This window comes from Cherax quadricarinatus, chromosome 8 (genome assembly GCF_038502225.1).
Source record: "Cherax quadricarinatus isolate ZL_2023a chromosome 8, ASM3850222v1, whole genome shotgun sequence".
Taxonomy (NCBI): domain Eukaryota; kingdom Metazoa; phylum Arthropoda; class Malacostraca; order Decapoda; family Parastacidae; genus Cherax; species Cherax quadricarinatus.
The window spans coordinates 12,283,262-12,309,962 of NC_091299.1; the positions used below are offsets into that span (position 1 = coordinate 12,283,262).

The 26,701-nt window shown below is 42.3% G+C and overlaps 1 protein-coding gene across 1 annotated transcript; it reads left to right on the forward strand.

The window, feature by feature from the left end:
* Nucleotides 1-21,337: 21,337 nt before the first annotated feature.
* LOC128685409 (uncharacterized) lies at nucleotides 21,338-26,120 on the forward strand. Its single transcript, XM_053771935.2, has 2 exons — nucleotides 21,338-21,465; nucleotides 24,965-26,120. The coding sequence occupies exons 1-2, from the start codon at nucleotides 21,454-21,456 to the stop codon at nucleotides 25,889-25,891; spliced, it is 939 nt and encodes a 312-aa protein (XP_053627910.2). The 5' UTR covers nucleotides 21,338-21,453; the 3' UTR covers nucleotides 25,892-26,120.
* Nucleotides 26,121-26,701: the final 581 nt, after the last annotated feature.

The following is a 26,701-nucleotide window of genomic DNA, read 5'->3' on the forward strand; positions in this document are numbered from 1 at the left end:
TGCAACAAGACTAGTCCCAGAGCTAAGAGGTATGTCCTACGAGGAGAGGTTAAGGGAAATCAACCTGACGACACTGGAGGACAGGAGAGATAGGGGGGACATGATAACGACATACAAAATACTGAGAGGAATTGACAAGGTGGACAAAGACAGGATGTTCCAGAGATTGGACACAGTAACAAGGGGACACAGTTGGAAGCTGAAGACACAGATGACTCACAGGGATGTTAGGAAGTATTTCTTCAGTCACAGAGTAGTCAGTAAGTGGAATAGTTTGGGAAGCGATGTAGTGGAGGCAGGATCCATACATAGCTTTAAGCAGAGGTATGATAAAGCTCACGGTTCAGGGAGAGTGACTTAGTAGCGATCAGTGAAGAGGCGGGGCCAGGAGCTCGGACTCAACCCCCGCAACCTCAACTAGGTGAGTACAACTAGGTGAGTACACACACACACACACACACACACAGGACGTTGGAATCGACCCCTGCAACCTCAACTAGGTGTGTACGCACACACACACACACAAACACACAAACACACACACACACACACGCATACACACACCCACACACAAACACACACACACACACACACACACACACACACACACATACACACACACACACACACACACACAAACACACACACACACACACACACACACACAAACACACACAAACACACACACACACACACACACACACACACACACACACACACACACACACACACACACAAACACACACACACACACATACACACACATACACACACACACACACACACACACACACACACACACACACACATACACACACACACACACACACACACATACACACACACACACACACACACACACACACACACACACACACACACACACACACACACACACACACACACACACACACATACACACACACACACACACACACACACACACACACACACACACACAAACACACACAAACACACACAAACACACACAAACACACACACACACACACACACACACACACACACACACACATACACACACACACACACACATACACACACACACACACACACACACACACACACACACACATACACACACACACACACACACACACACACACACCACTGAACTTTCCGTCATCACGCACACAGCCTGGGAGCGTAAACGAAACCACGACAGGTCACAAAAAGTTAGCGGCCTTCAAAATAGGATCACTGGAAAGTTGAAGACGTCGGTACCATGTCAAGGATGTGCCAGATCCCCGTCACACCCTGTGATTGCTGAGTCTCTAGGGTCACACCTGTGATTGTTGAGTCTCCAGAGTCATACCCTGTGATTGTGATATCTATGGGGTCACACTCTGAGATTGTTGAGTCTTCAGGGTCAGACCCTGTAATTGTGGTGTCTACCGGGTCACACTCTGTGATTGTAGTATCTCAAGGGTCACACTGTGGTTGTTGAGTCTCCAGGGTCACACCCTGTGATTGTTGAGTCTCCAGGGTCACACCCTGCGGTTGTAGTGTCTCCGGGTCACACTCTGTGGTTGTTGAGTCTCCAGGGTCACACCTTGTGGTTGTCGAGTCTCCAGGGTCACACCCTGTGGTTGTTGAGTCTCCAGGGTCACACCTTGTGATTGTAGTACCTCCCTTGTCACACCCTTTGATTGTTGAGTCTCCCTGGTCACACCCTGTGATTGTTGAGTCCCCAGGGTCACACCCTGTGATTGAGTCTCCAGAGTGACACCTTGTGATTGTAGTATCTCCCGGGTCACACTCTGTGGTTAAGTCTCCAGGGTCACACCCTGTGATTGTTGAGTCTCCATGGTCACACCCTGCGATTGTTGAGTCTCCAGGGTCACACCCTGTGATTGTTGAGTTTCCAGGGTCACACCCTGTGATTGTTAAGCCTCCAGGGTCACTCCCTGTGATTGTGATGTGACACAGGTCACACCCTCTGATTATTGAGTCTCCAGGGTCACACCCTGTGATTGTAGTATTTCTCGGGTCACACTCTGTGGTTAAGTCTCCATGGTCACACCCTGTGATTGGTGAGTCTCCAGGGGTCATACCCTGTGGTTGGTGAGTCTCCAGGGTCACACCCTGCGGTTGGTGAATCTCCAGGGTCACACCCTGTGATTGGTGAGTCTCCAGGGTCACACCCTGTGATTGGTGAGTCTCCAGCGTCATATCCTATGATATTTGAGTCTCCAGGGGTCATACCCTGTGATTGAGTCTCCAGGGTCACACCCTGCGGTTGGTGAATCTCCAGGGTCACACCCTGTGGTTGCTGAGTCTCCAGGGGTCACACCCTGTGATTGCTGAGTCTCCAGGGGTCACACCCTGTGATTGCTGAGTCTCCAGGGTCACACCCTGTGATTGCTGAGTCTCCAGGGTCACACCCTGTGATTGCTGAGTCTCCAGGGGTCATACCCTGTGATTGCTGAGTCTCCATGGTCACACCCTGTGATTGGTGAGTCTCCATGGTCACACCCTGTGATTGTTGAGTCTCCAGGGTCACACCCTGCGGTTGGTGAGTCTCCAGGGTCACACCCTGTGATTGGTGAGTCTCCAGGGTCACACCCTGTGGTTGGTGAGTCTCCAGGGTCACACCCTGCGGTTGGTGAGTCTCCAGGGTCACACCCTGTGATTGGTGAGTCTCCAGGGTCACACCACCCTGTGGTTGGTGAGTCTCCAGGGTCACACCCTGTGATTGGTGAGTCTCCAGGGTCACACCCTGTGGTTGGTGAGTCTCCAGGGGTCACACCCTGTGGTTGGTGAGTCTCCAGGGTCACACCTTGTGATTGGTGAGTCTCCAGGGTCACACCCTGTGATTGGTGAGTCTCCAGGGGTCACACCCTGTGATTTCTGAGTCTCCAGGGTCACACCTTGTGATTGGTGAGTCTCCAGGGTCACACTTTGTGATTGGTGAGTCTCCAGGGTTACACCTTGTGATTGGTGAGTCTCCAGGGTCACATTTTGTGATTGCTGAGTCTCCAGGGGTCACACCCTGTGATTGCTGAGTCTCCAGGGGTCACACCCTGTGGTTGCTGAGTCTCCAGGGGTCACACCCTGCAGTTGCTGAGTCTCCAGGGTCACACCCTGTGATTGCTGAGTCTCCAGGGTCACACCCTGCGGTTGGTGAGTCTCCATGGTTACACCCTGTGATTGCTGAGTCTCCATGGTTACACCCTGTGATTGAGTCTCCAGGGTCACACCCTGCGGTTGGTGAGTCTCCATGGTTACACCCTGTGATTGCTGAGTTTCCAGGGTCACACCCTGCGGTTGGTGAGTCTCCATGGTTACACCCTGTGGTTGGTGAGTCTCCAGGGTCACACCCTGCGGTTGGTGAGTCTCCATGGTTACACCCTGTGGTTGGTGAGTCTCCAGGGTCACACCCTGCGGTTGGTGAGTCTCCATGGTTACACCCTGTGGTTGGTGAGTCTCCAGGGGTCACACCCTGCGGTTGCTGAGTCACCAGGGTCACACCCTGTGATTGGTGAGTCTCCAGGGTCACACCCTGCGGTTGGTGAGTCTCCATGGTTACACCCTGTGACTGGTGAGTCTCCTGGGTCACACCCTGCGGTTGATGAGTCTCCATGGTTACACCCTGTGGTTGGTGAGTCTCCAGGGTCACACCCTGCGGTTTGTGAGTTTCCAGAGTCACACCCTGTGGTTGGTGAGTCTCCAGGGTCACACCCTGCGGTTGCTGAGTCTCCAGGGTCACACCCTGTGGTTGCTGAGTCTCCAGGGGTCACACCCTGTGATTGCTGAGTCTCCAGGGGTCACACCCTGTGATTGCTGAGTCTCCAGGGGTCACACCCTGTGGTTGCTGAGTCTCCAGGGGTCACACCCTGTGATTGAGTCTCCAGGGGTCACACCCTGTGATTGCTGAGTCTCCAGGGCCATACCCTGTGATTGAGTCTCCAGGGGTCACACCCTGTGATTGAGTCTCCAGGGGTCACACCCTGTGATTGAGTCTCCAGGGGTCACACCCTGTGATTGCTGAGTCTCCAGAACTTCTTATAATGTTTGGTCTCTGTTGCACGTCACAGGAGAAAAGTTTTTCTGTTGTAAAATAAGAAAGAAAATTCTTCCCTTTACTGCGCAACAGAAGGATGTTACTGTTGCCGAACAGTGGAAAAAAAGTATTTCCGTTGCTTTATAACAGATGAGAAAATTGTTTCTTTTGCTGCACAACAGAAATGTATTCCTTGTGCAGCTCAACGGAGAACAGTATTCCTGTTTTTGCATAACAGAGGAGAAAAGTATTCCTGTTGTTGCACAACAGAAGAGAAAAAGCGTTCCTCTTGCTGCGCAACATAGGATTAAAGTATTCCTCTTGCTGCGCAACACAGCAACATTCCTCTTATGTTGCAGCACAAGACAGAAACATTCCTCTTATGTTGCAGCACAAGACAGAAACATTCCTCTTATGTTGCAGCACAAGACAGAAACATTCCTCTTATGTTGCTGCACAACACAGAAACATTCCTCTTATGTTGCTGCACAAGACAGAAACATTCCTCTTATGTTGCAGCACAAGACAGAAACATTCCTCTTATGTTGCTGCACAACACAGAAACATTCCTCTTATGTTGCAGCACAAGACAGAAACATTCCTCTTATGTTGCAGCACAAGACAGAAACATTCCTCTTATGTTGCAGCACAAGACAGAAACATTCCTCTTATGTTGCAGCACAAGACAGAAACATTCCTCTTATGTTGCAGCACAAGACAGAAACATTCCTCTTATGTTGCTGCACAACACAGAAACATTCCTCTTATGTTGCAGCACAACACAGAAACATTCCTCTTATGTTGCTGCACAAGACAGAAACATTCCTCTTATGTTGCTGCACAAGACAGAAACATTCCTCTTATGTTGCAGCACAAGACAGAAACATTCCTCTTATGTTGCTGCACAAGACAGAAACATTCCTCTTATGTTGCTGCACAAGACAGAAACATTCCTCTTATGTTGCTGCACAAGACAGAAACATTCCTCTTATGTTGCTGCACAAGACAGAAACATTCCTCTTATGTTGCTGCACAACACAGAAACATTCCTCTTATGTTGCTGCACAACACAGAAACATTCCTCTTATGTTGCAGCACAAGACAGAAACATTCCTCTTATGTTGCTGCACAAGACAGAAACATTCCTCTTATGTTGCTGCACAAGACAGAAACATTCCTCTTATGTTGCTGCACAACACAGAAACATTCCTCTTATGTTGCTGCACAAGACAGAAACATTCCTCTTATGTTGCAGCACAAGACAGAAACATTCCTCTTATGTTGCAGCACAAGACAGAAACATTCCTCTTATGTTGCAGCACAAGACAGAAACATTCCTCTTATGTTGCTGCACAAGACAGAAACATTCCTCTTATGTTGCTGCACAAGACAGAAACATTCCTCTTATGTTGCAGCACAAGACAGAAACATTCCTCTTATGTTGCTGCACAAGACAGAAACATTCCTCTTATGTTGCAGCACAAGACAGAAACATTCCTCTTATGTTGCTGCACAACACAGAAACATTCCTCTTATGTTGCTGCACAAGACAGAAACATTCCTCTTATGTTGCTGCACAAGACAGAAACATTCCTCTTATGTTGCTGCACAAGACAGAAACATTCCTCTTATGTTGCAGCACAAGACAGAAACATTCCTCTTATGTTGCAGCACAAGACAGAAACATTCCTCTTATGTTGCTGCACAACACAGAAACATTCCTCTTATGTTGCTGCACAAGACAGAAACATTCCTCTTATGTTGCAGCACAAGACAGAAACATTCCTCTTATGTTGCTGCACAAGACAGAAACATTCCTCTTATGTTGCAGCACAAGACAGAAACATTCCTCTTATGTTGCAGCACAAGACAGAAACATTCCTCTTATGTTGCTGCACAAGACAGAAACATTCCTCTTATGTTGCAGCACAAGACAGAAACATTCCTCTTATGTTGCTGCACAAGACAGAAACATTCCTCTTATGTTGCAGCACAAGACAGAAACATTCCTCTTATGTTGCTGCACAAGACAGAAACATTCCTCTTATGTTGCAGCACAAGACAGAAACATTCCTCTTATGTTGCTGCACAAGACAGAAACATTCCTCTTATGTTGCTGCACAAGACAGAAACATTCCTCTTATGTTGCTGCACAAGACAGAAACATTCCTCTTATGTTGCTGCACAAGACAGAAACATTCCTCTTATGTTGCTGCACAAGACAGAAACATTCCTCTTATGTTGCTGCACAAGACAGAAACATTCCTCTTATGTTGCTGCACAACACAGAAACATTCCTCTTATGTTGCTGCACAAGACAGAAACATTCCTCTTATGTTGCTGCACAAGACAGAAACATTCCTCTTATGTTGCTGCACAAGACAGAAACATTCCTCTTATGTTGCTGCACAAGACAGAAACATTCCTCTTATGTTGCTGCACAAGACAGAAACATTCCTCTTATGTTGCAGCACAAGACAGAAACATTCCTCTTATGTTGCTGCACAAGACAGAAACATTCCTCTTATGTTGCTGCACAAGACAGAAACATTCCTCTTATGTTGCAGCACAAGACAGAAACATTCCTCTTATGTTGCTGCACAACACAGAAACATTCCTCTTATGTTGCAGCACAAGACAGAAACATTCCTCTTATGTTGCTGCACAAGACAGAAACATTCCTCTTATGTTGCTGCACAAGACAGAAACATTCCTCTTATGTTGCAGCACAAGACAGAAACATTCCTCTTATGTTGCTGCACAAGACAGAAACATTCCTCTTATGTTGCAGCACAAGACAGAAACATTCCTCTTATGTTGCTGCACAAGACAGAAACATTCCTCTTATGTTGCAGCACAACACAGAAACATTCCTCTTATGTTGCTGCACAAGACAGAAACATTCCTCTTATGTTGCAGCACAACACAGAAACATTCCTCTTATGTTGCTGCACAAGACAGAAACATTCCTCTTATGTTGCAGCACAAGACAGAAACATTCCTCTTATGTTGCAGCACAAGACAGAAACATTCCTCTTATGTTGCAGCACAAGACAGAAACATTCCTCTTATGTTGCAGCACAAGACAGAAACATTCCTCTTATGTTGCTGCACAAGACAGAAACATTCCTCTTATGTTGCTGCACAACACAGAAACATTCCTCTTATGTTGCAGCACAAGACAGAAACATTCCTCTTATGTTGCTGCACAAGACAGAAACATTCCTCTTATGTTGCAGCACAAGACAGAAACATTCCTCTTATGTTGCTGCACAAGACAGAAACATTCCTCTTATGTTGCTGCACAAGACAGAAACATTCCTCTTATGTTGCAGCACAAGACAGAAACATTCCTCTTATGTTGCAGCACAAGACAGAAACATTCCTCTTATGTTGCTACACAACACAGAAACATTCCTCTTATGTTGCAGCACAAGACAGAAACATTCCTCTTATGTTGCAGCACAAGACAGAAACATTCCTCTTATGTTGCAGTACAACACAGAAACATTCCTCTTATGTTGCTGCACAACACAGAAACATTCCTCTTATGTTGCAGCACAAGACAGAAACATTCCTCTTATGTTGCAGCACAACACAGAAACATTCCTCTTATGTTGCAGTACAACACAGAAACATTCCTCTTATGTTGCTGCACAACACAGAAACATTCCTCTTATGTTGCAGCACAAGACAGAAACATTCCTCTTATGTTGCAGCACAAGACAGAAACATTCCTCTTATGTTGCAGTACAACACAGAAACATTCCTCTTATGTTGCTGCACAACACAGAAACATTCCTCTTATGTTGCAGCACAAGACAGAAACATTCCTCTTATGTTGCAGCACAACACAGAAACATTCCTCTTATGTTGCAGCATAAGACAGAAACATTCCTCTTATGTTGCTACACAACACAGAAACATTCCTCTTATGTTGCAGTACAACACAGAAACATTCCTCTTATGTTGCAGCACAAGACAGAAACATTCCTCTTATGTTGCAGCACAAGACAGAAACATTCCTCTTATGTTGCAGCATAAGACAGAAACATTCCTCTTATGTTGCAGCACAAGACAGAAACATTCCTCTTATGTTGCAGCATAAGACAGAAACATTCCTCTTATGTTGCTACACAACACAGAAACATTCCTCTTATGTTGCAGTACAACACAGAAACATTCCTCTTATGTTGCAGCACAAGACAGAAACATTCCTCTTATGTTGCAGCATAAGACAGAAACATTCCTCTTATGTTGCAGCACAAGACAGAAACATTCCTCTTATGTTGCAGCATAAGACAGAAACATTCCTCTTATGTTGCTACACAACACAGAAACATTCCTCTTATGTTGCAGTACAACACAGAAACATTCCTCTTATGTTGCTACACAACACAGAAACATTCCTCTTATGTTGCAGCACAAGACAGAAACATTCCTCTTATGTTGCAGCACAAGACAGAAACATTCCTCTTATGTTGCAGCACAAGACAGAAACATTCCTCTTATGTTGCAGTACAACACAGAAACATTCCTCTTATGTTGCAGTACAACACAGAAACATTCCTCTTATGTTGCAGTACAACACAGAAACATTCCTCTTATGTTGCAGTACAACACAGAAACATTCCTCTTATGTTGCAGTACAACACAGAAACATTCCTCTTATGTTGCAGTACAACACAGAAACATTCCTCTTATGTTGCAGCATAAGATAGAAACATTCCTCTTATGTTGCTGCACAAGACAGAAACATTCCTCTTATGTTGCAGCACAACACAGAAACATTCCTCTTATGTTGCAGTACAAGACAGAAACATTCCTCTTATGTTGCTACACAACACAGAAACATTCCTCTTATGTTGCAGCACAAGACAGAAACATTCCTCTTATGTTGCAGCACAAGACAGAAACATTCCTCTTATGTTGCAGCACAACACAGAAACATTCCTCTTATGTTGCAGCACAACACAGAAACATTCCTCTTATGTTGCAGCACAAGACAGAAACATTCCTCTTATGTTGCAGCACAACACAGAAACATTCCTCTTATGTTGCAGCACAAGACAGAAACATTCCTCTTATGTTGCTGCACAACACAGAAACATTCCTCTTATGTTGCAGTACAACACAGAAACATTCCTCTTATGTTGCAGCACAACACAGAAACATTCCTCTTATGTTGCAGCACAAGACAGAAACATTCCTCTTATGTTGCAGCACAACACAGAAACATTCCTCTTATGCACTGCAGCAACATAAGAGGCAAGTGTTCCCGTTATCATGCCACAAGGGGCTAAAAGTAAGTATTCCCGTTGCTGCGCCAAAAAAAAAAAATCCTGCCTATGATATTGAAATTACGAGGCTAATTATCTTTGATGCATAAGTCGTAAAAGTCAATTAGTAAAAATTATGGCGTCCAGCCATAACTCCAAGTTGTTCGATCAAGATACCTTTCCCTCATCCCCTTTCCTTTATTCTTTTCTTCCATGGGAGGGGAAGGGTAATTCCAGTTCCTTGGATCAAGAGGCCTCCTCCAGCCTCGAGGAACACGCCGGGGAGATCTTACTTAAGAGTACGTAAACTCGTAAATATCTCCAGTCTTTGGTTAGTACTCAGAATAAAAGTTAACTTTAAGTGACCTTATTAATTGAGGTAAGACACATATGCAACAGTTAGGTATCTTTATTTTGAAACGTTTCGCCTACACAGTAGGCTTCTTTAGTCGAGTACAGAAAAGTTGATAGAAGCAGAAGATACTTGAAGACGATGTAATCAGTCCATCACCCTTAAAGTTTTGAGGTGGTCAGTCCCTCAGTCTGTAGAGTATTGTACCATAGTCTGAAACAATATGGAGTTGAAGTGACAGGATGGAGCTTTATATACCGCCAGGAGGTGAGATGTAGGCCACTAGTAGAGGTAAGAATGAAGTCGTTGGGAGGTCAGGTCCCTCTCAAATCCAGCCATTCTCACTAGTAGAAGTTGTCCAAGTTGATTTCAGGTCTGTACCAAGATACCCTTGTGTTGCAGTGTCTGTACTCGACTGAAGAAGCCTACTGTGCAGGCGAAACGTTTCGCAATAAAGATACCTAACTGTTGCATATGTGTCGTACCTAACAACCTGTCGGTATTCTATACCATTTTAATGTTCATTATTAATTGACTTGGGATAAGTGCACTCATTCACAAATAATATACATATCACACACACACACACAGGCGTATTTATATAAATAAATAAATAAATAAATAAATAATATATATATATATATATATATATATATATATATATATATATATATATATATATATATATATATATATATATTTATTATCACACCGGCCGATTCCCACCAAGGCAGGGTGGCCCGAAAAAGAAAAACTTTCACCATCATTCACTCCATCACTGTCTTGCCAGAAGGGTGCTTTACACTACAGTTTTTAAACTGCAACATTAACACCCCTCCTTCAGAGTGCAGGCACTGTACTTCCCATCTCCAGGACTCAAGTCCGGCCTGCCGGTTTCCCTGAATCCCTTCATAAATGTTACTTTGCTCACACTCCAACAGCACGTCAAGTATTAAAAACCATTTGTCTCCATTCACTCCTATCAAACACGCTCACGCATGCCTGCTGGAAGTCCAAGCCCCTCGCACACAAAACCTCCTTTACCCCCTCCCTCCAACCCTTCCTAGGCCGACCCCTACCCCGCCTTCCTTCCACTACAGACTGATACACTCTTGAAGTCATTCTGTTTCGCTCCATTCTCTCTACATGTCCGAACCACCTCAACAACCCTTCCTCAGCCCTCTGGACAACAGTTTTGGTAATCCCGCACCTCCTCCTAACTTCCAAACTACGAATTCTCTGCATTATATTCACACCACACATTGCCCTCAGACATGACATCTCCACTGCCTCCAGCCTTCTCCTCGCTGCAACATTCATCACCCACGCTTCACACCCATATAAGAGCGTTGGTAAAACTATACTCTCATACATTCCCCTCTTTGCCTCCAAGGACAAAGTTCTTTGTCTCCACAGACTCCTAAGTGCACCACTCACTCTTTTTCCCTCATCAATTCTATGATTCACCTCATCTTTCATAGACCCATCCGCTATATATATATATATATATATATATATATATATATATATATATATATATATATATATATTGTATGTATGTATGTCGTGCTGAATAGGTAAAACTTGCGATTTTTGCTTAAATAGCAACACTCTTCTTGCCGAATAAGGCAAACAAAAATTTATGTATGCAATAATTTTACAAAAATCTTTCTGAACCTAACGAAAAATATATATTTCATTATGTTTGTTTATTATTAAATTATTGTAAACTTATCTAAGACTAAATTAAATTGTGCTTGTTATAATGTTAGGTCAGTTTTCTAAGGTTCTTTGGTACAAAGTTATTAATTTTTGCATTAACATTTATGAAAAAATAAGTGGGGTTTATGGTATGGCGTGTGAGGACCATTAGGGTATGTGCAGCCTAACCTGCTATATTATCTTCATGGTACCATCATGGTATCGGTCACACGCTCTTTAAACGTATAAGACAAAATTTTAGAAAGGACTTAATTGTAAATGAGTTCCTGCTAATTGAACATTTTTTCCTATTCGGCACGACATACATATTCGTGTAAGTAACTTATTACATTCTCTAAACTACCTTCACCCCAATGTTTTATACTATATCATCCTTACTATTTTCTTGTCCATTCCGACAGTCTCTCACCAAGGAAGGGTACCCAGAAAAGGAAGCACCTTTACCATCATTCAGTCAATGTCTCTCCTACCAGAATAGCGCAGATCTCACATATAAGGTGACAATCTGAACTGGGATATCCTCTATCTCCTCCTCCCGAGTGCAGGCACTGTGCTTCCTACTCCATGTCTCAAGTCATGCAAGGGTTGTCTTGAATCCTTTTGGAAATTGCACTGTCGATATCACTTTGGATCAGTGTGAATAAATAAAATTGAGAACATGCCAAGCTCCTAATTCTACGCCTTTCCAGAGTACATTTGGTTACCCTTCTCTGTATATTTTCAAACATAGTTACATCCGTCCTGTAATGTGGATACCAGAACTGTGCAGCATAATCTAAATGAAGTCTAACCTAAGATATATAAAGATGAACTATAACCTGAAGACTTTTATTAGTTATACTTCTTGATATGAAGCCAAGAATTCTGTTATCTTTATTTGCGAACACTCCTTCGCTGTTGCCTTGGCTTCAGATTACTGTTATCACTTCACGGTCTTTTTCTCGCAGTCACACTAATATCTCTGCTGCTCAGCTTATCAATGCGACAGTTATTTCTTTTTCTAAGGATTAGAATCTAACACTTGGGCCTATAAGAACAAAAAAAATGTATTTATAAACAAAGGGAAAAAAAGTAACCCAGCCAAAGGTAATCTAACTTAACTAGTGATCTAAGTTAGGTTAGGATGAATTACTAGCAGATTTTTAACTGTATTGTAGAACCCACTTTTTGTAAGTAAATTCACTCTTATTAGTTTACCTATAAAATGATATCGCTTTGCTAAAAATATATCCCTTAAAGTCATTACTAACTGTCTACTGACTATCACCACTATACATACACTGTGAGGTGTATGTCGCTGTATATATACAAATGCTGATAACTTACTTTCATCCCTATTTTTTTTAGATTAAAGTATTCCTAACTGCTGGTAAATAGGTTAACTGCAGCTTTAATGACCCTCGTGTAGGTGATAGGCTTTAAACCCATTAACCAGCCTTCACTACCACATAAAACAAGCGTGCAAAGACTAGTGCCACAATTGAGTACATTGAATTATGAAGTGAGGCTAAAGGAACTGAACCTGACGACTTTAGAAGAAAGAAGGATTAGGAGAGATATGGTTACGACATACAATATACTCAGAGGCTTTGAGAGCAGACAGGGACAGACTTATTGAAATGAGAGGCATAGGGGGCGAGAGGTCATAGAGGAAAACTAAAGACGCATATGAACCACAGGGATCTTAGGAAATATTAGAACTACATCGAGTGACAGAGGTAAATTCAATCGTCTACAGAAACTCAACTTTATCTACATTTTCTTCCTTTAGTTCCTTTAGCTCAGAGCTTGTTTAGGTCCTCTTCGAGCGAAACGTGTCTCATTACACATTCTTATTAGCACTTTCTTCCAACCACCTTCAGAATAGGCAATTAATCATTCATTTTATTCAGAACCTCTTTCATCATTTTTGTCCTGAAGTACAACTGATGTGAAAGCAATAATTCTCTTTTAGCTCGGAATGAAACTTAAGCATCTGAATTTATTTACAAAATATATCAACACTAAAAAAAGAATTATGTTTAAGACAAATTCAGTTTACTTTTTATATGATCTTTCTTAGGTTAGGCTAGGTTAGGGTAGGTTAGGTTAGGTTAGTTAATAGTTGGCTAATTGCGTTTCAAGCCTATGAGCACACAAACACTGAGAGAAATACACCTCTCAGTGTATATATCCTGTTGACTGTTGGGTTAGATCTGGAGAAGTTTTATCAAGCTATGTTAGCTTAGCTTAGGGAACAATAAGGCACAATATGGTGACTGGAATACACAAATAGTTTAAGTCTGGTAATGGTATGTTAGATTGGATTAGGTTAGGTTAGGTTAGGTTAGGTGAGATGAGGTGAGGTGAGGTGAGGTGAGGTGAGGTGAGGTTAGGTTAGGTTAGGTTAGGTTAGGTTAGGTGAGGTGAGGTGAGGTGAGGTGAAGTGAGGTGAGGTTAGGTTAGGTTAGGCTAGGTAAGGTTAGGTTAGGTGAGGTTAGGTTAGGTTAGGTTAGGTTAGGTTAGGTTAGGTTAGGTTAGGTTAGGTTAGGTTAGGTTAGATTAGGTGAGGTTAGGTTAGGTTAGGTTAGGTTAGGTTAGGTTAGGTTAGGTTTCGACACAAGAAAGTTAATCGTACTCTCTGATATAACCCTCATTAACAAATAATAACGATAGCTTTGTCAGTGATAGAAACAAATGCTCCCCCTCCCCTAAACAATAGCATAGTTATACTTTCCAACGGCTTACACAACCACTGCCTTTCAATACCAAGTTCACATTTTCCCCCTCACCCAGCCACAACCTCCTTAACTGTATATAATACCTTTAATACCTCACCAGTTCTCAAGATTTCAGAGCAATAGTTATGTCCAGATTTTACACGTTTTACGTTTTATATATAAACTTGTCTACAGGTATTCTTTTCCTTGTTTTTCATATACATAAAAAACAAATTTCTTCCTTTAGGGATTCTAATAGCGTAGTACAATTCACCCTCGAGACGCCTTCCTAGATGACGTGACAATTGTCTAGCGGTGAACTTGCTTACTCACAAAAGAGAAGGGGGTACAGACAGTAAACCAGATTATAGAAGAAAGGACTCTGCAGGGATGAGAGATTTTCTAAACGGAATTCAGTGGCACAGAAACTAACTGGACAGACAACCTATGAGATGTTGGAGGATCTCGCCAGACAGTGCCTGGAGGCAACAAAAAGGTTTGCGGCTAACAGATGGTTTAATCAGAACTGCAGAGGCCGAAGGAAGGTGGGAAAGAGCATGGAAGAGTACAGAACAGAGTTGACCGAGAGTAGAGAGGCGAGCAGAATAGTGAGGGATGACTATGCAAGGATAAGAAGAGAAGCCGAACGTCAGCTTAAGAATAAGACAGCAGCAAAATCCAAATCAGAGCCGAAACTACTGCAGAGTCACATAAGATTTTAGGAGGTATTCACTGAGGAACCCGGGTTGGTGGGGAGATTACGGGGGTTTAATGGGCTTATCAGCATATATTAGAGAGAATTCGTGTATCAGAGGAGGAAGAAATGATTCTACTAAAACAACTAGACACAGAAAGCCATGGAGCTTGCCGGCAGACCACCATGGACACTGAAAGAAGGAGCAGAACTGTGCGAATCTACACCAGTGATATACAACATAACCCTGGAGATGGAAAAATTGCCGGAAAATTGCAAGCAGAGGAACAGACAAGAGGCACTGAAATATAGGCCAGTATCAATGACATGTATATTGTCCAAAATGTTGGAATACTTAATCAGGAAAAGTGGTTTAGCATCTAGAGAGGTGGAATTATTTTTACAAGAAGCCATCACGGATTTAGTGAGTATAAGTCTTGCCTCACTAATCTACTCATGTTTTCCCACAGCATAGCGGAAGTCAAACAATAAAGACAAGGACGAGTTGATTGCGTATTCTTAGACTGTAGGAAAACATTTGACATTGTACCCCACAAGAGATTGATTTAGAAAATAAAACAAGCAGGTAAATGAGGTAAAGTCCTACAGAGGATCAAGGAAAGTTTGACCCGCAAGAGGAGATTCACTCGTATATTTCATTGTTTTGCTGATGACGTAAAACTAATGAGAATACTAAATAAAGAGGATCAAGACAAGTAGACCCTTTTTTTAGGGATTAATGTATTCTGGTGGTGAAAAGGTTACCATGAAGCCTTAATGACTCTAGCAGAGTCGATAGGCTTAAACATTCACCATAATGAAAAAAAAAGACTCACTAGGCGCTCAATATAGGTCTATAAACGGTGCCGCACTTGTATTAATTCCGACACTCATTTGGGAACCAATGACGGGACACCAGTTGGAGAAGACACCGAGCTAGGTCTTCTCTCCTGAAGGATCTATCAGCCTTCTTCTTAAATGTTTTCAGGATTGCAGTTTATTTTACGATTAGAAATAGAGAAATGTTGTGACTTTAATGTCCCAGGTAGCTGACTGGCCTTAATCCCAGAAGTACGAGTTTAAGTTAACTCAGAATTCATGTACTAAGAAATATGAGAGAAATACTTCTCGTGTAGTATGCATCCTGTAATTATTATTATTATTATTATTATTATTATTATTATTATTATTATTATTATTATTATTATTATTATTATTATTATTATTGCTGTAGGGTTACTTAAAAGTCCAGACGTACCAGGAAAAAGTTAACTAAAATTACGCAGTTTCCTTATGCCAATTATCAACGTTACTTAAACTAAATCTTGCAATATACTAAAACTTTAATAATATTACGAAACATAAAATAGCTTAATTTTACGTAAAATATACATAATTTTCTACGAATTTACATAAGAATGTATATTACTGTTTTTCTTGGAGAAGAAGGGAGGTATATCTTCAGTTGCGACGAGCAAGAGTTTCGATCGACACCATGCCTAACCCTTCTAGGGTAGGTTAGGTGCCTGAGCCCGAGCCTTTAGCTCATAAGACTGTCATTCCCATTTGCCCCCTTGGGGCGGGGATGGCAGACCAGAGAGGCCTAGCTTGTGGCTAGGCCTGGGGACAGTTGGTCCCAAAGATGAGGAGGTACTTGTGCCTCCTCCCATGGGAGACTTAGGTCTCAGACACTCCCTAAAGAGGGAGCCAAGGCCGGGCCACCACTTGGAAAAGGCCCGGGCCGGGAGAATACCGGCTAATCTTTAATAATAATAATAAGCAAGAGTTTCCTAACGTTTACGTCATATATGTACGCCATACATATATAATTGCTTTAAAAATCTTTGTATGAATTTAAGATATTTATGTATTTTAATGTTTATTGACAAAGCAATAAAAAACACTTTGTATATAGAGTAGTCTGAGGATTGTCTTTGTCTTGATGTGTACCACTGAGAGCACCAGTGTAAATACATTACGGCTGTATATGATTCCATTATGCATACAGTTTGTATATATATTTATGAGTGTAAACCACTTGATGTGTATGTGTGTATGTGTGTGTGTGTGTGTGTGTGTGTGTGTGTGTGTGTGTGTGTGTGTGTGTGTGTGTGTGTGTGTGTATGCGTGTGCATAGAATACTTAAATCCCAAAACGCCCATAGTTGGGATTAAAGAATTTTCGACTTGCCGTGAATCAGTGACATGCAGCCTTAATGACCCTCGTATGTCGATACTTTGAGCCCAATTAACCATGACATGGGTTTTAATCAGATGATACCCGTCAATGTTTAAGCATCCACTGGCGTACCCCAGCTAGGTTATACATCCCATATGAAAACAACAAAGGATCACTGGAAGGTATTGGGTCACAACTAACTGGAATACACTCAATGACACCATCAAGTATTTAGGAGCGCTGTAACCTGTAAGAACGAAGTCTGCATAGTGATAAGGTACAGCTCACCTGCCTCGTCATTTTCATCTCTTTCACTTCTCATATACATATGATATATACACTGATAAAGACTCGCTTATACACAGTTTTGGGCAAGAATCTCGTGGGAATGATCATTTACTTGAGTTGGGCATTTCAGAGGAACGAATAAATCTTATGTTGACGCGGTGGAGGATATTAGGAAAGAGCAAACAAATTTAGACAGTGGTGAAGGTAGCAAATTGTATAAACAAGACGCCATGAGGGCTTGACCAGGGATATCCAGCCGGGCTTCCCACATCTGCCGCACAGTGGGGTTAACCAGCTGGGCTTCCCACACCTGCCGCATGATGGGGGTTAGGCTTCACACACCTTCATGCCTTCCTCAACACACAAGGACAGTGCCCTGAAATAAAATTTAATCTTATGACGACCCATCTTGTTCTTCGTGATGCGTGATGGAATGACGGAATTTGAAATTAGGAGAGCCCAAGTAGGTGTTCCAAGACGCAGTCCAATCAGGAAAGACTGGAGAAGGTAGCTAGGGGTCCTAGCTCAGGTGCGACCCTAAGTGTGAGAAATCAAGAAAAAAAATGAGCAAAAAATAAAAATGATAGCCAAGCCTAAAAACCCCGCGATAGGTAATGTAATGGTAATAGTTACCAGGCTTACGGTTATGGACAATGGCCTTAGTTAATGAAGAATCAAGCCTGAACAAGCCATGGCTATTATTATACAAGGAAAGACTAACATGTTTTATAATCGCCGACTCTAAGATGCGTCTTTTCACTCCTGACGAACTAAGATGCGTCTTTTCACTCCTGACAAACTAAGATGCGTCTTTTCACTCCTGACGAACTAAGATGCGTCTTTTCACTCCTGACGAACTAAGATGCGTCTTTTCACTCCTGACGAACTAGGATATATTATTTGGGCATCAGACCATCCAGCAAGGTTATTGCAAGTGACTTCTGCACTGTCCGGTTCAAGTACTGTTGCTGTGCTAACCTAGATTCTAGGGGATGTACTTGTCTTCTCAATGTAAAGCAAATTGCACCCACTGTATGACACCTTGTATACCTCTCCCTCTCCTACTGAGTTTTTTGTCGGTGAATTCATTAACATGATCTTAACTGCCTCTGAATTCTTTAAAACTACATGTATGTTAACTTTTATAAGACCATTAGGCAAGAACGCAAAATTCTCGTTATATGGAAGCCTCAGTAAATTCTGCCTGTCTTCCTGTCTCTGTCTTTCTTTCTCTCTCTCTCTCTGTATATATATATATATATATATATATATATATATATATATATATATATATATATATATATATATATATATATATATAGAGAGAGAGAGAGAGAGAGAGAGAGAGAGAGAGAGAGTGATCCACTTCGAGGACAGCGTGAAGCAAGCTTCTATACCACAAGACGGGCAGTAAGCAGCAACTTCACTCTAGCTGTACCCTTCTCCAGAACATCACTTCATCTGAGATCATTTATCCCCAGGATGACTCAAGTCTGGAACACATTCGTACAGCATTATAATGTCAACGATATAAAGTCAGTTGATCAGATGAAAATGCTGGCCCACAGATGGCTCCAACTTTATCCTGTTCCCTACTTGTATGTCTCATAACAATAAAAATGCTTTCAAATGAGCTGATGTAGGTAACAGCTCTTAGCTTATCAATAAAGTTAGGAATCTTTAACCTGCAAATAGCTTGTCAATATAGGTAGGAATCCTTAACCTTACCTTGTCAAACCCTGTGTAAAAAAAAGAGAGAGAGAGCGGGGAGGGAGAGAGAGAAAGAGAAAGAGAGAGAGAGAGAGAGAGAGAGGGGGGGAACCCACACGAGATAAAAACGAAAAAGAATAATAGTCTGTATATTCCCACCTTAGCAAATACAAAATAAATGAGATTGAACCCACGTATTTACTGGGGTACAGGGGTAGAAAATGAGTGGGCGGCTCCTTGCCGGTTAAGTGGAGGACCATATTGTCGGAGCGAAGCTGCTTGAGTTCTCAAGATTCTTGATGCCACACCATTATTGGCTGCCGGCACTTCTGGTGACGTGAAGGTGTTCAGATCACCTCTCATGCTAGTCCTTCTTATTTGGAAGTGTGAGATTTTTCTGGGTGTTTGTTCTGGATTTTTAGTGTGTGTTGTTGGAAGGATGTCTGGACTTGTGTGTTGTTGCGAGTATGTCTGGACTATTGTTATGCGACTGCCACTATATAAAAGGAAAAATATCTCATTTGGAGGCAGGCAGGCAGGCAGGCAGGCAGGCAGGCAGGCAGGCAGGCAGGCAGGCAGGCAGGCAGGCAGGCAGGCAGGCAGGCAGGCAGGCAGGCAGGCAGGCAGGCAGGCAGGCAGGCAAGCAGGCAGGCAGGCAGGCAGGCACTGACTATTTACATACACTGGATCAGGCGAGGTCATCTAAATAAGAAAATTTACACAAGAGACACCTATTTTAACTTATATATCTATATAGGGTGGTAGGAGAAGAAAATATTCAAACAGCTCCGGGGAGAACCTTGAGTTTTCCCTGAGGTACGTTTATTGTCTTCTCTGAGGATGAGGGTCCCCAGCCCAGTTCTAGAGGTGGTACCATATATATAAGTTAGGTAAGGGATCAGGAGGGAAGCTAGGTGTATAGGGTCTGTGTAATAATTGAATGGGTGGTAGGGAGAGATAAAAACCATATTGCAACAATTATGCAGCACATGTTGAAGAGACTAGCGGGTGATAGGTTGCTTAGCTACAGACCTTAGCGCAGAGTCCACGAGGATTTCAAAGACTACCTCCCTTTCAGCACAATCCAGACAGTGAGAAGAGTAATTCTCCATGCAAGATTTGTTTCCCCATGGATGAGAGTGAGCACAGATACACAACCCTCACCACTCTTCACCACCATGACTGGAGCAGTGAACTGGGGTGTCTACCTACACGCTCATCTTCTTGAGCCGAGTGTACACACGCGTGAAGCTCACACCACGAACACTTCCACTTGCCTTGACCTCTTGCTTCCTTTTTCCACTTGTATTGTGGTTGTTTTTTCCCGCGAGTTTGATGCCGTTCCACACTAGGCGTTGGATAATAAACCAACACCATGCACAATTTAACAATGGAATTCCCACGCCCAGTCTGATAATGAATTTCTACTCGGTCAAGATTAACAGTCAAACCTCTACCCGTTTCAGTTTAACATGGCTTATTTTAACAGTAAAATCCCTATCCTGTTCAGTGTAACAGACCGTACTCAGCGGATTTTAACAAAGAAGCCAATACCCGTACTACACGAAGTTTAACACACAAACTCTTACTTATCCTAGTTTGATAAGGAAACCCTTTCATCACTCACTTTAACTAGGGAACGCCCAGTTTAACGCAGTTTATCACTAAAACATTCCATCTCGCACAGTTTAACAAGAAAACACCTTCCACACACAGTTTAACAAGAAAACATCTTCCACACACAGTTTAACAAGAAAACACCTTCCTCACACAGTTTAACAAGAAAACACTTCCTCACACAGTTTAACAAGAAAACACTTCCTCACACAGTTTAACAAGGAAACACCTTCCTCACACAGTTTGACAAGGAAACACCTTCCTCACACAGTTTAACAAGGAAACATCTTCCTCACACAGTTTAACAAGGAAACACCTCACTTAATCCAGTTTAACACCTACAGCACCCTTTATTTTAAGAGTGTGCCTCGGGAACTACGTAAAAGCGAGTGAGCCCCTCGATAGCGATGAACCACTCGATAACGTAAGAACGAGTGAGCCCCTCGATAACGTAAGAACGAGTGAACCCCTCGATAACGTTGAGCCCTCGATAACGTAAGGGCCGTCTCCAACACCTCAGACATCCAGGTTGCACTATTACATCGAGAGGAAAATATGCAAGTTGTCGAGTGAGGTCGTGATGGTGAACACGTGACTCTGTGTGAACGCAAGAGGATAATGGGAAAGGACTGTTAAACAACACTGTCTTCCCTAACACATGCAAATACACACAGATTGCGCTAAAATTTCAAGAGCAAGTGATTTAGGGAAGCAATTTCCGGTGAGGTGTTGACCGTGGTTGCTACCTTGCGTGAATGCAAGAGGATAATGGGAAAGGTGAGTGGGGCAGGAACGCGAGCTATGGAAGACGGGAGACTTCAAGGCTACCCTGTCACGGTGAGAGCAACACTATATAAAGACAGCGCCGGCTGGTTGGCACATCACACTCCACCATGAAGCTCCTGGTGAGTGCTTCCTTCAGCCTCTCTTACCGTCTTTCCTTTAGTGCTGCGGTGCTTCTCACTGCTGCAAAGTATTTCCACGACTCGCGGTGCCACTGACCGGTTGGGTAAAGTGAGAGTGGTGTGTTTCAATCCATTGCCGCCAGTGTAGCTAGCAGGTGGTGACCCAAGATGAGCACCAGACAATGCCATGAGGTTCACCCATCCAGTAATGCGAAGTAAAAGGATGCCACCAAACTGGGCCAGATTGTGTAAAAACAAGTCTTCCTGCGTACTCGAACCCGCGTTTGCTGGATGGCATTCCCTCACCTGTAGGCCCCACTCTTTTCCAGCATCATGGTACCACAAGAGTATTGCAATAAGGATTTTTACATTATCCAGCGGTCGTGATAGGTCCTACTTTTACCACAAATCACGTTTTTCACAACGCCTGGCCACACTCGAGGTTCAGTGGAAAGATTAACTCATATGCACTTCCTGTTTATGCAACCTGAGATTTCACACTGTTGTGAAAGTCAAAAATTTTGTCAAATGAAATACCCCGGCCTCCATCGACAGGTGTGAAGGATATATAAATTTAACTTTACCTCGAATCTCGAATGTTTCCGGGTGTTAAATGAGGAGTAATTTAAGCAACAGTGAGACCTATCACGACCTAAAGATTATGTAAAAAATCATCATTTTTACTTATGTGGAACCGTGACATAGGGATGCAGGAGAGAGACTCCCATTATGCCAAGTCGCATGACGCCTTGTTTATACAATTCGTTACGTTCACGAAGTGCGAAGTCTCAGTTTGCTCTGCTAACTATTGTATCTTAAATGGGGGAAGTTATCAATCAAATTAGTTAAGTTGTACTCTAACATTAGCACCAGAGACTCGGTTAGCACCTCACCAAGAAGTGAGAGTGTTTTCTTCTAGATTAATAGATTTGTTTCAGCAGCCAGGTTCTGCGCGGTTCGGTGTATTAAAAACAACGTTTGCCTCTCATTTACCTACATGGATTGTTGACAGTCAGGAGTCAGTAGTGAAGATTTTGATTACAGTAATATTGATCGACAATTTCGCTGCGCTGTGAACCTTAGTAATGCCATTTTTTTAAGGTGTTGTGATAGCATTAAGTAATAAGTGATAGGTGAGTTTGGGATTATAACAACGCTAATTCATGAAAGCGAAGTGTGTGGAAGAAACTTTTAATAATTAACAGAGCACTGGAACCACTCACTCATAAACTAAAAATAATTCTTCCTAGTGAAAAAAAACTGTTCACACCAAGATAAACAATGACCTTTGTACAGTATACTTGAGACAATTGGGATAAAATTAAACTTGAGACCAAATATCTCTCCGAACTTCTGGTAGACTCTTGATTACCAGAAAATGAAACGAATTCAATTAGGCCACAGACAGCATAGGCAGCCCGGTATGCGGCACAAGTTGTACAGAGAAGTGTGACTGACTAGTGTTCTTCCACAAGACAGAGAGAAGTGCGTGGAGACTTGGCTATCAGCATTAATGAGTAAGAGGTCATGGCTTATGATGAAGCTGGCAGCGGGATGTTTATAAATCTAAATTGTAAAACGGGTAAGTAAGTAAGTAAGTAAGTAAGTAAGTTTATTCAGGTATACACAAATACAGTTACATAGAATTATCATACATAGCAGCATATGTGTAGAGAACCTAGGATAACCCAAAAAAGTCAGACAGAGTGACTTATTTCCAGAGTAACTGTACATCTTAAAAAAAGCCGTTTTCAGGTGGTTAAGCTACAGCAGGTGTGCATCTTGACCTAAGCAAGATGACGTCTCGGGTGCAGAGGTCAACACAGTGTTACCATCACACTGTGTTCATCCTCTTAAGCACAGCCCTTCACTCTCCAGTCTATATTTTTTTACGCTATAATTGCTAATAATCAGGTCAAAACTATTATTATTATTATTATTCTTTCTTTCACTGCTGCTACTACTACTAGCAAAACGATGCAGTTTTGTATTAAAAACGGTAGTATAAATTTAAGTGCAAGTTTTGCCGGTTGACAATATAAGGGATTGATGGTCGCAGTTAGCGTAATAACGTACCAGACAGCATACTTTAAAACCCGTAATAACCAGAGAGTTACTTTAAATCATATATGTATGTATGCATGCTGGGATACGCCATACGGCATATATACACCTGTCGTTGCTTATAACTTGAGATTTACACGTACATACCATATAATACATCCTTTAGTTTATACACAGAGCTACACCTGGTGGTTTACGTCCCCTGAAGAACTCGTCTTGTTTTGCACAAACATGGACGACAAGTGATCCAACTTATTCTTCATTTAGTAAAAAATTTAATGTCACCATCACAACTCATTTACATCGGAGTTAATTCAGTTAGCAGTTCAGTAGTTGGTGCTAGCTAGTAACCAGCAGCCCCACAAGCACACACACATAAAATACAAAACGAGGTTCTTCTCTATACAGGTATTGTGAGGAGCAAAAACAATGTATCAGTAAGACATTAGACGAGACCTGATCGTCACGACCACATCCGTGAGTAAGTAAGTTTATTCAGGTATACACAAATACAGTCATCTGAAAGGTTAACTTAGCATACATTGCTCTCTGACCACTGTAACTAAGGCTCAGCGTATACTTCCCAGGGCAGTCGATATACTTTGATCATAAAAGTAATTTCTTTGGAGAGGGATGAGTTCAGATACTCTGAAAAGGTTGTCTTTACCATATGATCGGTTGTGGTCTTAGCGACCGAATCTGTTGTGCATCAAAGACGTTTTCTTCTCCCTCTCGTATTCTTCGCGTGACTTAGGTATTTCAACGTTGCTTAATTTTTCTCTGAATTATAACAGCTGACTGGATTGTATTTCTCTATTATTTATCATGTCAGTATTGAAGTTACGATGCTACACGTTCTCTTGCAGGAACTATCAGTTTTTTTTCTTCCAATATAATTGAATGTTTGAGATAAAAGAAAATATAAAATAACTGATGGGACCTCAGAAACTTTCGTAATAACGTAAGAGGTATTAACTCTAGTGAATCATTCAGACCTGCATAACGAACTTTGAAAATAATTTACACCCAGCCAATAGTACATGTCACCTTACACATGGAACTGAATCTGTAACTAAGCCAAAGTTAAGAATTTAAAAAAATAACACATCTGTTAATAAATGTGAAAGGAAAGTTTTTATAGAAATTTTTGACTACAAACTTTTCAAATGTCAATTTTATTAGAGATTTTTGTTTCTTAATTTCAGTAAATTAAGCGCCTGCAGTATTTGTGGCTACTTACATACTATATAAATATTTATCATACTTGAATGCAAAATATATGAAAATCCTACGTCATAGGGCTATGGTTCATACCAGAAATAAAATTTTCATGCCATATAAATAACAGAGCATTTTTTTAAGGTACTTTTACTGTGGGATTTAGGTGAATATGTTTATATTGTATCTAACTATTCACATCTGTATTGTGTTTCAGGTATTTGCTTCACTGATTGCGGCGGCAGCCGCTGGTACCCTCCAGGGCTACAGTGTCTCCTCACCCTCTGGTCCAGGTCTCTCCTTAGGTGGTGTTTCAGGCATCAGCGGTGCTGGCTTCTCTGGTGGATCTGGATTCGTTGGTGGATCAGGATTCGGTGCTGGCGCAGGATTCGGTGGTGGTGCCGGATTATCTGGCGGTATAGGATTCGGTGGTGGCGCTGGATTCATTGGAGGTGGCTGTGCAGATGGACAGATCCGTCATGTGGACGGAAGTTGTGTGTCTCCTCAAGTCACCAGAAACTTGTACGTGTACACTGCTCCACCAGTGGCCCCAATTGTAGGCCCACGACCAAATGTTCCTCCACCAAAGATAGAACACAATGTCATATTCATCCGCACCCCAGAAGCCGGACCAGGTCAAGAACCCATTATTGTACCACCACCACAAACGAAAAATGTTGTGTACGTCCTCAACAAGCGGCCTGAACTGGACCAACAGGTCGTACACGTACCAGCACCTGAGCAACAAACTCCTCAAGTGTACTTCGTCAACTATGCTGAAGGTGATAACCCAACTTTGCCCACAGGAGAGGACCTCCAGTCCGCCCTCAGCTCCGCCGCTCATGGTGGCGGCGAGGTTATCGGTACCGGTGGTGGTATTGGAGGCGGTATCGGAGGCGGTATCGGAGGCGGTATCGGAGGCGGTATCGGAGGCGGTATCGGAGGCGGTATCGGAGGCGGTATCGGAGGCGGTATCGGAGGCGGTATCGGAGGCGGTATCGGAGGCGGTATCGGAGGCGGTATCGGAACCGGTATCGGAACCGGTATCGGAGCCGGAATCGGAACCGGTATCGGAATTGGAGGTGGTGTGAAAGACAGCGGCTTCAGTGTGTCCACACCGTCTAGTCTGTATGGCACACCATAAAACTGCAAACATGACAACACCATTTCTTCCCTCAGGCTTCAGCCTTCATATTGGAAGACCGTATAACTCATCGGCTTTATTTAATTTCCTGATTTTCTAATCTTCTTGCACATTATACTATATGATATTTATTTTATCCATTAAATATATTTATAAATATATTGTGTGACCAATTCAGTTACTTGATGGTGTAAAGTTTTCCTAAGAAAAATAAATTCTTAATTTAAAATACTGAGTATTTCTTTCCATTAGTTTTAAGAAACTCGAAGACGTGAGGAAGACGACAATGTGAAACAATCACGATAACTTAGGTGACGTACGGGAATTAGGGCAGTTAAGTAACTTAACAGCCCTAATTCCTGCACTACAGGGAGAACAACACTGGTACCAACTGACCAAAGTAACTCAGGGATCAAGACTTTAAAGAATAACTAAAGATTTCCCAAACTGCAATACGGAATAAGTATGGGCGTCATGTGCGGATGTTAGAATAACGTGTTCACGCAACATCAAATATGGAAAATTGTTTAGCGTACTGAGGGAGGTATATCCTCCCTCAGGGGGTTTATAAACATTGTTACTAACTCAATGTTTGGTTTAGTTTTCAAGCTGAAACCCTAGCCACCTTTACCAATGAAACACGCAACCTTAATAATGTACCCAATATAATACAAAAACTGGTAAACATTTCCAGTGAAACACACTGGGTAACCCCCATTTGACAATGAAACACAGAGGGTAACCTCTTGAGGTAATGAAACACAGGTTAACACCTTGAGATAATGAAACACAGGGAAACCCCTTCAGGCA